This window comes from Poeciliopsis prolifica, unplaced genomic scaffold, assembly GCF_027474105.1.
Source record: "Poeciliopsis prolifica strain line A6 unplaced genomic scaffold, Auburn_PproV2 SCAFFOLD032, whole genome shotgun sequence".
Taxonomy (NCBI): domain Eukaryota; kingdom Metazoa; phylum Chordata; class Actinopteri; order Cyprinodontiformes; family Poeciliidae; genus Poeciliopsis; species Poeciliopsis prolifica.
In genome coordinates, this window is record NW_026562407.1 from 4540981 (window position 1) to 4555665 (window position 14685).

General features: G+C 39.7%; 1 protein-coding gene across 1 annotated transcript; it reads left to right on the forward strand.

Moving 5' to 3' along the window:
- Positions 1–509: 509 nt before the first annotated feature.
- On the forward strand, positions 510–8754 carry LOC129373170 (myozenin-2-like). Its single transcript, XM_055050954.1, has 6 exons — positions 510–658; positions 1355–1461; positions 2626–2792; positions 4231–4366; positions 7000–7183; positions 8281–8754. The coding sequence occupies exons 2-6, from the start codon at positions 1380–1382 to the stop codon at positions 8504–8506; spliced, it is 795 nt and encodes a 264-aa protein (XP_054906929.1). The 5' UTR covers positions 510–658; positions 1355–1379; the 3' UTR covers positions 8507–8754.
- Positions 8755–14685: the final 5931 nt, after the last annotated feature.

The window sequence follows — 14685 nt, forward strand, 5'->3', positions numbered from 1 at the left end:
TGTCAAAGTCAGAAGTTTATGTTTCAATATCTTGTTGAACTGCCTTTAAACTGTCTGACTTTGGTAGGTAAGAATCTTGTCCCATTCTTCCTGACAGGACTGATGCAACAGAGTTTGGTTTGTCGGTCACCTTGCTGTTGGCTTAAAATAAACACATTCAGTTTTGGTTTGTTATCCTTAAATGAGCTTTAGTTGTTCATAGCTACTTTAAAGGCATATTCAAATTCTGCTTCCATTTTTGCATTAATTATTTCATTAATTCTGCTCAATGCAGACATACCGCTTAAGTCTCAATGAAAACAAAAATGCAATTCAAGCTACTCTCATTCATAAATCAGCGCACACAACCCTGAGCTGCTGCTGGCTAAGAGAGGCGCAGTAGAAGGCAAAGTAGGCAGTTGGCGAATGGCTCTAAATTTAGAGCTTGTGAACTAAATACCAATGACAACAGACAAACTGACACCCACTTGCCCACTTACTCAGTCACACAGCCAGTCAGGTCAGGATTCAACCCCCCCCTCCCCGCCATGAACTCCGGTATCGGGGATCGCGAGCACCCACTCCGCTCTCCTCTACGGCAGCCTCTCACCTTTCTGGCTTCCCACCCTGAGGAGACAGGCACAACTTGAGGCAACCCCCTGAGGGGCCTTCAGGACAGGTAAGCATCACAGGGGCCTCTCTGCAGGTGTACTTTCCACCTCTGATGTGACACTTGTGCTTTGGGTCAAACTCGACCTTGCTTACCACTTGGAATTGTTTCTGCTGGATTTTCCTGGTACTCGTCAGTGTTTGTCAGTTAGCCTTGACAAATATGCATGTTTGCTTTACTCGCCCACAAATGATCAAGATTGTTAAAAATAATTTTGTGAAACTCATAGGTCACACCTTTTAATTTGAAATAACAATGACTAATTCCTTTAAGTGATTGATTGTGGCTGCTTGTGTTGCTTTACAAGTTGGGGTAAAACTTTCTGCAGATTTTTATCCACTGCCTCGCATGTCAACTGTAACAGCACCTTGTTCTCCAGCCACGTCCCCAACATCAGGCCACCAGGGCAATTTCAAACATATTGATTCCCAGATACCCCGACACGGCTGGCTGCCACGTCTGAAGAGCATGTGCTTGGCGTTTAACAACCCAAGGTTATTTAAAGGGATGTGCTAACTTTGCCCTTTTCACCACCCTAATAAATTCTGTCTGCTTCGGTGGGTTTTTGTGCGTGCAGTGGATGCTATATGTTGGCCAATCAATGCCTCTTGTTTGGTCTCCTGTTTTTTTTTTTTTTTTTTTTTTTAAATCTGAACAGCTTGTACTAATGTGAGGTGTCTCCTGTGACTTTTCTGTGCCTCACAGCAACAAATTCCCAGGGGCAGCCATCATGTCGCAGTTTTCCACCATGACAGCCAGGGAGAGGAAACTGCAGGCGGCAGCAATCTGCAGAGAGGTGCAAGGCCAGGAAGGTACCTATGTGATACATCCTCACCTTGACCGTTCTTTTGGTTTTACCTCATATTCCAATCATTTTGTCCATTTACTTTCCCTCTCATGTTCAACTTTGACTATAAACAAACAAACAAGTCAATGCATTTAGAGGGCCAAGAAATAATCCCTTTGTCTTTGTCTTTCAAACGTGTGATTCCAGGGGGAGGACAACTGTGCTCTGCATGGTTGGGGAGGTGGGGGGGAGTCTGAAGGCTACTGACAGCTGAAAGTTATTCTGGCAAATTATAGATCTCATATTTAGATGCAGGCCTGTGACATCTACATAATCAGCGTGCAGTATCATGAGCAAAAAGTAGTTGCTTATTATGCAAAAATAGTTTTCGTTTGGCAATGAAGAGCTACTAATAAATGCCAAAGCAAATTACTGACAAAATTAGTCATTTAGATCAAAGTTACCAAGTCGAGGCACCACCTGATTATAGGGAAAATACGTTTAGGTCTTACTTATTTTTTTAAGTTTTACCTGCAGGTAAAGCTCTTAGGTGTAAAAGAAACATGAAATGGATTAGACTTTCTGGAGCAACATGGCTCAAAGGATCCCGGGAAAATGGGAAATGTAAGGTGCAATAGATATTATTCTCTTTTTTTGGTTTTAATTTAAGTTAATAGTGAATAGGATGGAAAACATCTAGTGATTTTTTACTGAGGAGTAGACTTTAGAGCACCCATGTATGAAACTTGGTAAAATAAAGTAAGACTGAGCCATATCCTGTTCTTGCAGAAAAACCAAAAGAAAAAACTGATGCAAAAAATGTTTATATCTTTGGTAGGAAGATGAATGGAAGGTAAGAAGAAACCAGTAAAAGAAGCAAAACTTGATTGTAATAAATCAAAGAGGAGAAATTAGTTGATAAAAAATACATTTATCGACTTACAAACAGTACAAATGATTTGAACCCATCGATAAACTAAAAATGTTATTGTGCTTGGATGAATGAAAGTGCATGAGAGGAATGTGGTCAGAAAAATAAAATACTTTGATTTAAAGAATGAGAAAAAGTTCAAGAGGTGCAGACATCTTTGCTACTGTTGCCTGTATTAAACAGGCAAAAGTGGTCTGATCACCATTTTTGTACAAATGCATAGAATGTCTAATAAAGTCTCTTCTCACTCCCTCACAGATGCACACATGGACCTTGGGAAGAAAGTGAGTGTTCCTAAAGACATCATGCTGGAAGAGCTGTCGCTCGCCTCCAACCGGGGCTCCCGACTCTTCAAAATGCGCCAGAGACGCTCTGAAAAATACACTTTTGAGAGCATCCATAATGAAACCAACAACCAGCTAAATGTAAGACGTAGAACTGTAATCACCCTCGTATACACATTATACAATGTTGGTACAGAGCTTTGGCTTTAAAGTGTGGATTAAGTCACAGGACCGCTTCTCTGAATGCAGAGTCACAAAATATCCCAAATGTCAGATTGTTTAATTTAAACAAAAGCTTACGTGCAAAAACAGTTTTTACGGTTGAGGCACAAGCTCTTAATTATTGAGTTTAGCAAGGGTAGTAGACAGATGCTACTGTGGGAAAATATATACTATGTGAGCAGTGCAGTGCAAATTCCCCATATTTGTTGATGAGTCAACAAATATGGGGTTTGTTGACAGTTTTTTTTTTAATTTTTTAAGTCATCCTGATTAGCATGTCTTCAGGATCTCCTAAGTCCACCTAAACTCAGCTTCAGTTTATTGAAAAACTTATTTTCCAGCAAAAATGTAGAAAAGTCACTCTCACTTTCACAGATAAACCATAGATTAAAATGCAATCAAGGCACACCAAGTTTCTCTTTGTTACATTTATTTAAACGATAGCGCTCTTGTTCCTCCCGTTTCCCTTTCCCTCTCAGTTGGCTTTGTATACATTACTTTTCCCCCTTGAATTTTGTACATAAAATAATTATTCTGCTTTATATCTAAGATTTTAACCCCCTAACGTTGAACTGAAAAGAAAGACTCGCACATCTCGCTTTATTTATTGCTCTGGGCGATGGGGGCATTTTGTTTCAAGTTGTCAACATTTCCTGAGGAAGTCCCAGAGTAAATCATCATAAATATCTTTCCGATGGATGAAAGCCTACGCTGCAGTATAATTCATCCCGAGCCAAGAAAACAATGTGTCAAAAAGTTGGCAGAGAATTGAGTTTAGCAAAAAAAAAATGTTTAAAATGTATTTCATCTACTCACCAGAAAAAAAGTAGACCTGTCCAGTTTGTATAGCAGAAAAACACCTCAAGTCTAACCTTTAACACACTTTGATTTCTAGTTAGTGAAAATAACATTTTATTATGGAGATATGAGTGTTTTTAAGACCACTACATCCATAATAATCTATTTAAAGCCAATGTAACAATTTGTTTTTGACTTTTTGGTATGCAAGAGTCTGTTTTTCTTGATTATAAAAACCAACCACTGGCCTGGAGGATGGAGTAGAGGGAAAAAAATAAATAAATTATTAATTAATTAATTATACTGTTAGAGAACATTAGCAAAGAGTGGTTAGCTCACTGCTGAGAATAAAGGAAGATCGGTGATGCTGTGGGCCAGATCCATTTAAAGGCCCTATAACCTTGTATGCTGAGTATATAGAGTTATTGAAACACCAAAAGCATGTTGGACTCCACCAGAATTCGAAAATAGGGCGTCAGGACTTTAAATACTGATTAAAAACAAAGATTAATGCAAAACAAAAATCAACTTTTTTCCATCTTTTTGATCTCTCTTACAGAGCCAAGAAGTTTTCCAGATCGAGTACAACCCCGCCTCCGGCGGTGGGAATGATTTGGCTGTCGAGCAGCCTTGTCAAGTGACATCCAATGCATCAGATGCCACAATGGTGCCAAATCCGGACCGCATCGCGCCAGGTCAGTAACATTGCTGATACAGTACACTGCAACATGTTTCAAGGACCCTGTGGAATCATGTGCTGTTGATACGCTGTGGCTAAAAGTGTCTGGCAAAGCCCTGTTCTATCGCTCCGCTCTCTTCCAACCAGTGTCCCGGTGAAATTATTTACTTTATTTCCATAATTCAGTCAAAATAAACTTTGAACAAGCTTCGTTTACTTTATTTTATTTCTGATTGCATATGCATTAAGTGTACAATGCAGCTTTTGCTTCGGGTGGAGACGCCGAGAGGACGTGGTGTGCACAGAGTACTGGATGTTCCCTGTTTTGATAAGGATTCAGCCATTTTCATTGTTTGCCCTGATGCTTTGATCACAAAGCTAAACAGTTTCTCCTTGCCTGGAATCTGCCGCCCTCAGGCAAAAATGTGATTACACTTTTTTTTCTTTTTTTTTTTTTATCATTCCTTCTTCTTCTTCCTCTTCTTCTTTGTCCAGTGGCTTTATAGTTCTTGACCTCTTTCCCCTCTCTATCAGCCTTGAACATCTTTTTAAAAATTTGTTGAGTTTTGCCCCACAGGACATGTTTCCTGTTTGCCTCTCTGGCCACAGATACCATCTGCTTTGCGCCCACATTCTCCCTTCATGTCCTAAAGTTTAGTCCAGCTGACAGAACCAGCGCTGCGTTAAGGATCAGTGCATCCTGGGATGGGGTAGGGCCAGTTATTTCTGGACCAGACACCATCCCTACTGTATCTGAATGAAGTCACTCCAGCTGTTGCAGAAACCGGGCCAAAGTGCACACGGTGTCGGGTGGTTGAAACGTCTTAAAATAGCACCGCCGACTCCCACAGAGGTGCATGTTTCGTTTTAATTTGATGCTTCGGAGGAACTTAATCAGACTGTGGTCATAAATATTACACTCTTCTTCAGAAATCGTTGTTTCTCTCACTCTTCAATTAGCTGGTTGTGCAAGAAAAAATATCAGTCAAATGTTTGACCGTTGCTACAGTATTCTTCAAAAATAAATAAATAAATAAAAAATAACAGTGCTTTGTTACAGATTCTTCCTAAAATGTGTAAACTTCCCCTTCAGTTCTGTTTGCTCCCTCCTGCTTCCTGCAGGGTGAAACATAAACTCAGGAAAGGAGGGGGAATTGTTCATTGTATGAGGCTCGGAGGTGAGCAGACAACCAGCCACCCCCTGCACATTGCATAACGGTTGAGCCCCCCCTCAGTGAAGCGCTGAGCTTGAAGGATAGTGCTTTGGAAAGGCCTCTCCCCGTCAACATCCATGTACAAAGAGAGGACACATGCGTGCTTAAACCAGCCTCTTTATTTGTTTTGCTGTGAACTGGAGCAGCAAAAATATGCAAAAACAGCAATATCACACTCCCACATGAACATTTTAAACATTTTATCGTCTGCAAGGAATCTTGAGTTGATATATTGTTCAAAGAAAACCTCTTACACATTTTTTCTTTTATTTATTTATTTTTTTTGCAACAATATTTGCCACAGCTTAAACTTTCTTCATATTTTCCCCATTTCAACCACAAGCAATTTATTTTATTGGTATTTTATTTAATCATCCAACACAAAATATTGTAGAATCTGTTAAGCGGAAAGAAAATGATGAATATTTTTCCCTTTTTTCCAATAACAAAACTGAAATGTGGTATGCATTGTTTTTTTTTTTGTTTGTTTGTTTTTTTACATGATGGATTGAACTGTCCCCTGTCTGAAGTTCTAAATATAAGATCTAATTTTAGAGCCTGATCATGCCTCTGCACTCTCCTCAGTAAACAGAAAAGGTTTATTATAGGCAGAACAAAGGAAAAATGAACAAACTAAATACAGAAGATACACTTAAATATCTTTCAAGCCATACTGATGAACAGAATATAGCATAACAATAATACATAATATGACAATGCCTATAGCACATTAGGGTGGTCGTTGCCTTTGTGCACTATTCTGCTCAATCCAACTCTTGCCTACAGCACAGTTTGTGGTTTCTCCCATTTACTTGGATTCCTCCGGTGGAATTTCTACCAGGCCAATCAGCGAACAGCAGGAGAATTTGTGAACGAGAAATTGTTTTTCTGCCTTGTTTTTAGTATTATTGTCTGCCTGTAGTTTTAGCAATGACAGTGGTGGAAGTGAACGTGCCTCATTCAGTTCAGCACTTTTCTCTGAACAGCGGAGGATGATTGCTTACAGCATATGAAATTTCCGGTAAACTTCATAGCGGATTACGTACGTCAAGTGCAAACGTTAGCGATTGCCTAGCATTTAAAACTTCAAAAGAGTCCACATGTCCAAGAAGCAATTGTTTATCATTAGCTGGCAGCTCAGACCTTCTGTACAAAACATAATGTAGGACATGGGAGTTGTATTTACCAGGTTAACGGAACATAAATAAACCTCAAAGAAATGATCAAAATATAAACACAAAGAAAACCAAGCCCCAAACATTTTAGGTTTATGACATGAGGTTTGTGGTTGTTACAAAAGGAGTACAGCTTCTTTTGCCAGACACTGTACAATAACGTCTGTCCTCCTTTATTGTTTGCTTTTTCGAAAGCATATAAAAAGAAAAAAAATCAGAAAATTAAGAAACTTCATATCTGTGTTGTATGACCTGCTCAGGATATGGAGGTCCTTTGAAGGACATCCCTCCAGAGAAGTTCAACTCTACAGCTGTGCCAAAGTCATACCACTCGCCCTGGGAGCAGGCGATCATCAGTGACCCTGCTTTGGCTGACACGCTCGTCTCCCGCATGCCGGAACTGGAGCCCCAGACAAACCTGCCAGGATACAAAAGCTTCAACAGGTAGCACTCATCAGGAGGGTACTCCAGCTGAAATAAGGATGATTTACATTATCTAATCCATACGCATGTCTACCACTGCTTGACTATGTGCACTAATCCACTATGTGTAGTATATTTAGTTCACCAGATGTCAGATTTCACACACCGTTCTTTTCTTTATAATAAATCTTTCCAACATATTTCCTAAATCTATTACTTTTAGGTACTTAAGAGTGAATTGCGGCGTTCACCTTCTACTTGACTTGTAGTGTGATGAGTCTGTCCCTTTAATTCTATAACTTATTAGAAATTTCTACTTCACATATCAAGAACTTATTTATTTATTTATTTATTTTCCAGAAATTTACTCGGGGATGTAGGACACATTCAGAAAGCTGCAATCTGCAACTTCACCACTAGGAGACAGCGGAGTCCCACACGGCCCATTTAATTACTCATTTATCAGTAACAAATCAGATGAATATGCTTAGATGGACACACATTTTAAAACATCACCACCAGATGTTAGTATATTCTATACATTCCCTTTAATTATCTTTTCAAAAATATTTGCACTACATAGCGATAACAAATAATTTCTTGTAAATTAAATATGGGATTAAGCTTCACCTGTTTGCATTCTACAGCTTCCCCACTAGGTGTCAGCAGAATTTGCCCTTATGTAGTTTGTTTTCAAGGAAAAAGAAGCTTCCCAATAAAACTAAAACCATCTCATAACATCCAATTATGTTATGAATGTACAATTTATCAGTTTAATATTTTCGTTCAGGTTTCTTTTACTTAATAATAGCAGACGTATTTCTCCAAATTCACTTCTTGTGGTCATCTTGCATTGTGCTATCATTATCCAAAACATTACTATTCCAAAGTCAAGCATTTTATAAGCATCTTGCAACAATTTACCTTTTTCGGTTTAATCATATAGAACACTGCCTACACCTAACATGGTGTGAACCTCTCTGTATCCAATGCAAAGTTACAGAACACCCCCTGGTCACATCCTGGCTTTAATTAGTTACACAACTTCAAATGTCACAGCAGTGACTCTCATTAGCACATGGCAGCCAACATTAACACCGTCCCTCTGTCACCTCCAGGGTGGCAACCCCTTTTGGAGGTTTCAGCAAGGCGCCGAGACCCGACCCCATCGCAGTGCTGCAGGTGGAGGCGTTCCCAGAGGTCCCCGCTCTCCAGGGGGATTGTGCTCCGAACCGGCCATCCTTCAACAGAGCGGCTCTAGGGTGGGTGTCATCCGGTGGCTCAGTCACACTCCCGAATGTCTCCCTCGAGCCCACACTCATCCCTGAGTCAGAAGACCTTTGAACCCAAGCAGAAACATCACAGGGGAGGCTTTGGAAGTAGCAGCTTCACCCAAGGTTATTGTGGGGATGGTGACATTTGTTTCAGAGCAGGAGCTTGAGCGAAAACCTCCTGTTGGTAATTGTCACACAGATGGTGGGAAAGGTAACCATGTAACTTAAGAAGAAGCTGTATTGGAATAAAGTAAGATTGTATATTAATGTCCACAACAATGCTTTTCTCAAAATAAAGTTAGGCAAAGTACAACAGAAGCAATCTCTAGATTTGTTTTCTTTGTAGTTTAATGATAGTGATGTTAAGATTTATCTTTATGTTTTTGTTTTGAACTGCAGCTTTGTAGCCGGTTTCATAGCATGCGCCCAGTGTGCCGGAGTGAGCGACACTGACCTCTCAGTTGAGTTTCTGCACGCCACCGTCTCACATTGTGTTGTGTGGGAGGCAGAAGATGCATGTGAGCCAGTGTTGCATGCCTCAAGGTCTCGCATCTTGACAAATCAAATCTGCTCCAGTGACACGAGCGACCTGACGGATGTGTCTTTCACCTTGCGGCAGCACCCGGTTGTTGGGCTGGGATTCATGGCTGAGCCGCTCGATGAGCTGTGCCCAGACGCTTATCTCCCCGTCCCCTCTGTTTCATTACCACAGGAGATTTCTCATGCATAACAGGCTGGCTTTAAGGTGCTTCCAGGTTGGATGAGGCTGTGGTTGAAGTTTGTTAGCAATTTAAGAAACTGTCCTCCTTACATGAAATATAACCATGATTTATTTTCTCATTAGATTTAAAATTTGCAGTTGCTTTGAAGCTTGCATCTTAATTAAAGAGAAAATTCCTTTATTATCTTGTTCTCACGGGTTCCTACCACTTATTTGTTCCCTTTCACATAGTAAATGTGGGGAACATTTCAGATATTAGTTTGAATTCTGTAACTATTATGTAACAGTCGGGTAAACATTATGACCACCAACTCAACAGCAGTGCCAAACCAGTCTGATATCTCAAGACCAAGACCCGTGTGGAGTCTGTCACCAAGAAATTGGCAGCAAAACCTTTAAATTGTGTTGGACATTGGGTTTCTGTTGATCGGAGCATCATTTCTCAAACATTCATGTTTGGATTCAGATTGTCGAAATCTGGAGGCCAAGTCAACATTTTGGTTTTTGAGAAATCGAAGCCAAATTTTGCTGTAGGGCAAGGGTTTCAAATGAATCCAGAATTTACTTTAATTCATTTATTTCATAAAGTTATACATCAAATGCATTATTTTATATTGAACATTTTCAGAAATTGTTTTCTAATACGTTCAGAATTTTATGGTTGATCTGTAAAGTTTTGCAGAAAATCCATTTCTTAGTGCAGTAACTAATATCTGGATATCTTTTGAGGTTTTCTTTTTTACTACTCTTTTCCATGGATGTCTCAATTGCAACCAAGTCCAGGTTATTCTGACTTATTTCTCCTTTTACCACATTAACCTTTGCTATCTGGCCTGTCAAACTGCTCTAACTGTAGATGAGGTCCCTTGGTCTTTGTGACCCCATGTGGTGAACAGCTGAATAAGGCAAAATGAAATCAAAGTGGGACGAGGAGATAATACAGCACAGTATTTATTATCGGTTTGAGTGTTGGTCGTTTGGTGACGTTTGGATCAGATGATTGAAAATCTGCAAACACAGGCGTGCACCAACAGGATAATAAACACAAGCACAGCTTGTTTGGAGGGTCTGATTTAGGCTCCCTGAAAGGCCACCCTAAACCCCAGATCATACATAGCAACCTTTTTGTAAACACATGATTAAAATAGATTAGCAGTCATTTGTCTTGCACAGATTATTTCTGTGTTTGGAAATCCTGTTTGGGGGGGATTTGATTGTTTTGATCAAGTATTCCAACTTACAATAAATTTTTATTGAAAAAAGTTTTCAAGGGACAGCTTTTTATTTAAAAAAAATGACTGTACGAACAAGTGACTGTACAGACTAGTCTTGCAAGCTTCTCAGCAAACACTGGCAACTCTTACAAAATATAGCCTAATGAGAAATAACTACATAACACGACTCATCTTTCGATCTCTTTTGGATTACGTAAAAAATGAAATAGTCAAAACAATGTTTAAATCTTTCTTAGGGGGAGGTTGCTGTGAAGGGAGGAAGTTTCTGTTATCTGTAGAAAAACTTCATTTGAAGCACAAGAAATCAGTGAATGTGCAAATTAAAATTCCATTGAAATAACTGTGGTACCTTTTTTTTTTAATACCAGATATTTTGAACTGAATCTTTGGAAGAATGCTGCAGCTTTGTGAGAAGAGTTTTTCAACGGCGAGTCATGTCCCCTGTGTTTCCAAAACTGAGTTAGGAAATGTGTCTCATGTTTCTTAGAGGCTTGTTACTAAGTCCAGTGTCAGCATTCCTAGGCTCTGTCAGAAGGCCTTCGGAATGCGCAGCTCCTGGTGCCACGCCCGTCTCCTAGTCCTGCTGAATTCCTCCGGCCAGCACACTCCACAAAGTCGCTGGCGGCGCAGTGCAGCCGGTGCCACCGTCTCTGCCAAGGACCGCAGAAAACATCCAGCATTGTTTATCAAAGAGGAGACGTGAACTCTCTTTGAACTTTTGCATATCGGGGGGTATAAAAATGCAGCAGCGGGAATGTTATTAGCAGGGAGTGGAGCAGAGGCTGAGCGCTGAGGAACCCAGATGATTTGATAATTAATCTGCAGCCAGTTTCCCTTCCAGCTTGTTTCCCTCGGCCTGAAGCTGCACTAATAAGAAAATGGAGTTGGATTTGTCCGCATAGAGTTTGGTTAGTGTTTAATTATTTACATGAATTGTGGGAATATTAGTAGCCTTCTTGAGATTTTTCCCAACTTTTCCACACAAATCCGCATCAAATCCCACGTTTAATTATAGATAGAAAAGTTCAATATGAATTCACTGTAGTTATTTGCAGGGGCGGCGTCAGGAATCTTGGGCCCCATGACAAAAAATTTAATCGGCCCCCCCACACAGCTGCAATTACAATTTTTTGAGTCTATCTGACGCCATTGCTTTTTTTTGGTTCAAAACTGATAACTAGCACAATATTTACTGCTCATGAATTTTACATGCAACAGTCCATATCCAGTATGCAAATAGGTTGCTTACATTTTTTTCTATTAGTTTTAGATTGCTGAAATGTCTCTCCCCACCAGCAATAGTCATAGGCAACATGCAAAATATACATAAATCAATCCAGACTTCTCAAAAAATGCTGTGTAGTTGCATTTTTTTCAAGCTGGAGTAAATTACTTTAATAAAAAATATGTTTTCTCCATATTTGTTAAAGCTGTCACCATGCTGTGCCAGTTTGGTACAAGAACAAGATCAATACATGAATATGTTGATAATTTATTTCTTTGATTCATTAGATGCTAGTGAAATGGAGGGAAACCATAGTTTGTAGCTAAGCTAACTATGCTGAATGGTCAATAATCTCACACAGTCTTCTCACCTCGGAGAAAAACTGGGTTACAAATTGACACTTTTGCCTTTTTCTCTTTCTGTCTGTCTATTTTTTGAAAACCTAACTTCATTATTTTTCTCAGCAGCATAGTAACTGTCACAGTCGTTCTTGTCTTCCACTGACTGCTGCTGAACACCGTCACCGTCAAGCTCCAAGCAGGAAGGAACCATTTCATTCAGGTTTGGGGAGGTTCAGGCAAATGTGGATGTCTCCTTTTTAGTCTGAGACTGAGAGGGGTAACATTTGCTTTTTACTGCTAAAAAAAACATTGTAGAAAACACAATATAATTAATTTTGAAATTGACAGGGCTACATTTTTTTTTTTAAAATTCTATGAACAGTGAAAGAAAAACAAAACATTGTGGAGGGCCCCCTGTTTGTCAGGGGGCCCTGAACAATTCCTGACAAACAGGAATTGTATTAACTTTTCCCCTCTATATAGCGCCCCTGGTTATTTCTATCTAGGTTGGGTTTTGAATACTGAATCTGAAAAACCATAAGAGTTTGGTTGGGAAATTAAGGAGGGAAGACATGAGAAAGGAAGAAAAAAAGGAAGAACTTGGAAGAAATTATGGAAGGAATCACAGACAAGTTGTTGGAATATAGAATACAGTTTGCATATACAAATATCATCCCATTTTTACTCGTCCAGAGCCCTAACATGGGATTGTGCTTGAATTGTTCTCTGAAGCGAAGCAGACAGTGTGAAGGAACCTTAGTGTGCAACTCTGCACTAAGGGAATATAATCGCACGCACCTGACAGGCATCCAAGTGTAAAACGACCACTTGTTATGTAACATGAAACCTGACAAAATGAGAACAGTCTGTTTTTCTGCCTTCAACAGGTGCAAAAGTTGAGAGGTGTTGAATTTCTCCTCTGTCTCACAAATCCCCTCCTGGTTTTCCTGTGTGACCACGCTCCATCTGAGTCCACCAGACTCCTGTATCTTCATCGGCGCATAACAATGAGCCTCGCTGCCATTGCAGTCAGTGTCATGTTTTAAAGCTCAAACTCCCTCGGGTTTCCATTTGCACACTCAGCACTGAGCGCTGAGTCTGCTGTATGCTGCTGACACAAACAACCGCTAAAAGGCCCGAGCCACTTGACTCGGCCAGCCGATATCCCAGAAGGGGTCCTTTAAGTACACATGGGCCGACAAGAAAACAAATGTGCTGTGAAGCATCCACAAGGGCAGGAAGTTATTGCTCTTTCAACTGGGCAAAAAACAAAAACTTTTGTGGAACTCACTGCACTGTTCATAAACAGATATTACACTTGGCAGTTTCAAGGCGTAAGTTTCATCTTTTTCGGTGTACACTGCCTTGTTAAAAAGCATTGAGCTTCTTCCATTGCTACACATTGTATCTACAAAGTGCAGTGTGTCAAATCTGGCCTGACACAGCCCTTTATGAGGCCCTCTTGCCACATAAAGTTAAGTTATGCCATCAGCCTAATCAAATCAGTTATTTCTTTTATTGCATCAAATTACCTTTATTTGTGAAAAGTTCTCTATTATTTAATTATAAAAGGTTCTTATCTACATTTTTACAGTTTGTCAATAGGTCGTTTCATCACCAGATTCTGCCACATCCGGCCCTTTTTAGGAGATTCATGATCTCGCTGTGACAAAAACGAAATTAATTTTGACACCTCTGGTTTAGGTCAAAGCATATTTATGTTTTGGAATGACCAAGTCAAAGCTTAAACATAAATCTGATTGATAGACTGTGACAAGACTTGAACAATTATGTTCACAAAGGCTCTCCATCCATTTTGACTGAGCTTAGACTGTTTTGCAGAAAAATCAGTCTCCAGATGAGGAAAAAAAGTGCAACTGTAAATGCTGTAAAAGGCTCAGCCATGATTTAAAAAAGAAAAATTCCATTTTCTGCTCCTTCTCTATTATGTACTAGGTTTTGTCTGGTACTGTAACTAACAAATGCTAACTAACAATTGGTGCCATGATGGATTTGCTATGCAAGCAGATGGCTGATATGCTGTGATGCAGTGTGGAGGTGTGGTGAGATGTGAGGTTAGGTGTGGGGATGTAAGGGCAAGGAGGTTAAATGACTGAAGAGAGAATTTGGGAGTGTTCCTGTCTGGTAGCTTTTAGTTAGGAGGATTTCTGCACACGTAACATCAACAAACAGTCCTTGTGGCTGTGCTTGTTTTTGGAAGTCCATAAATTATTATTTTATTTTTTTAAACTAGGTTCTAGCTGAATATCTTTAAAAGTACAACGTTATAGTTCAGCCAAGTGCATAAATTATTGTAATAAAATCCACTCTTGAACCAAGCTTGTATGAAGGACCCTCATGCACACATTGGGAAATGTGTTTCCTCTACAGTGAAATTAACTTTCAAAACAGTGTTCCTGTTTACTCACCAAGCCCTTGAGACCAATTATAGCTGTGCTTTCTCACAGTAATCCCGCTTCTGTATTTTTGCCTCAGGGGCCTCATCTATATTCTTAATGGTCAATATGTGTTAACCTTCTTGGTTTGGTGAATGGTCAATCAAAAATTAGTACCTGACGACCGCGACGGGGACAGATGGCTAGATATGCTGAAATAAGCTGAAATAATGTGACGGGAAACTTTTTCATCCAAAACAAACAACGGGTTCCATTAAATTAGTTTATTTCAACTACCACATTCTGGCTACGTTATTTTGTGGGGGAAATA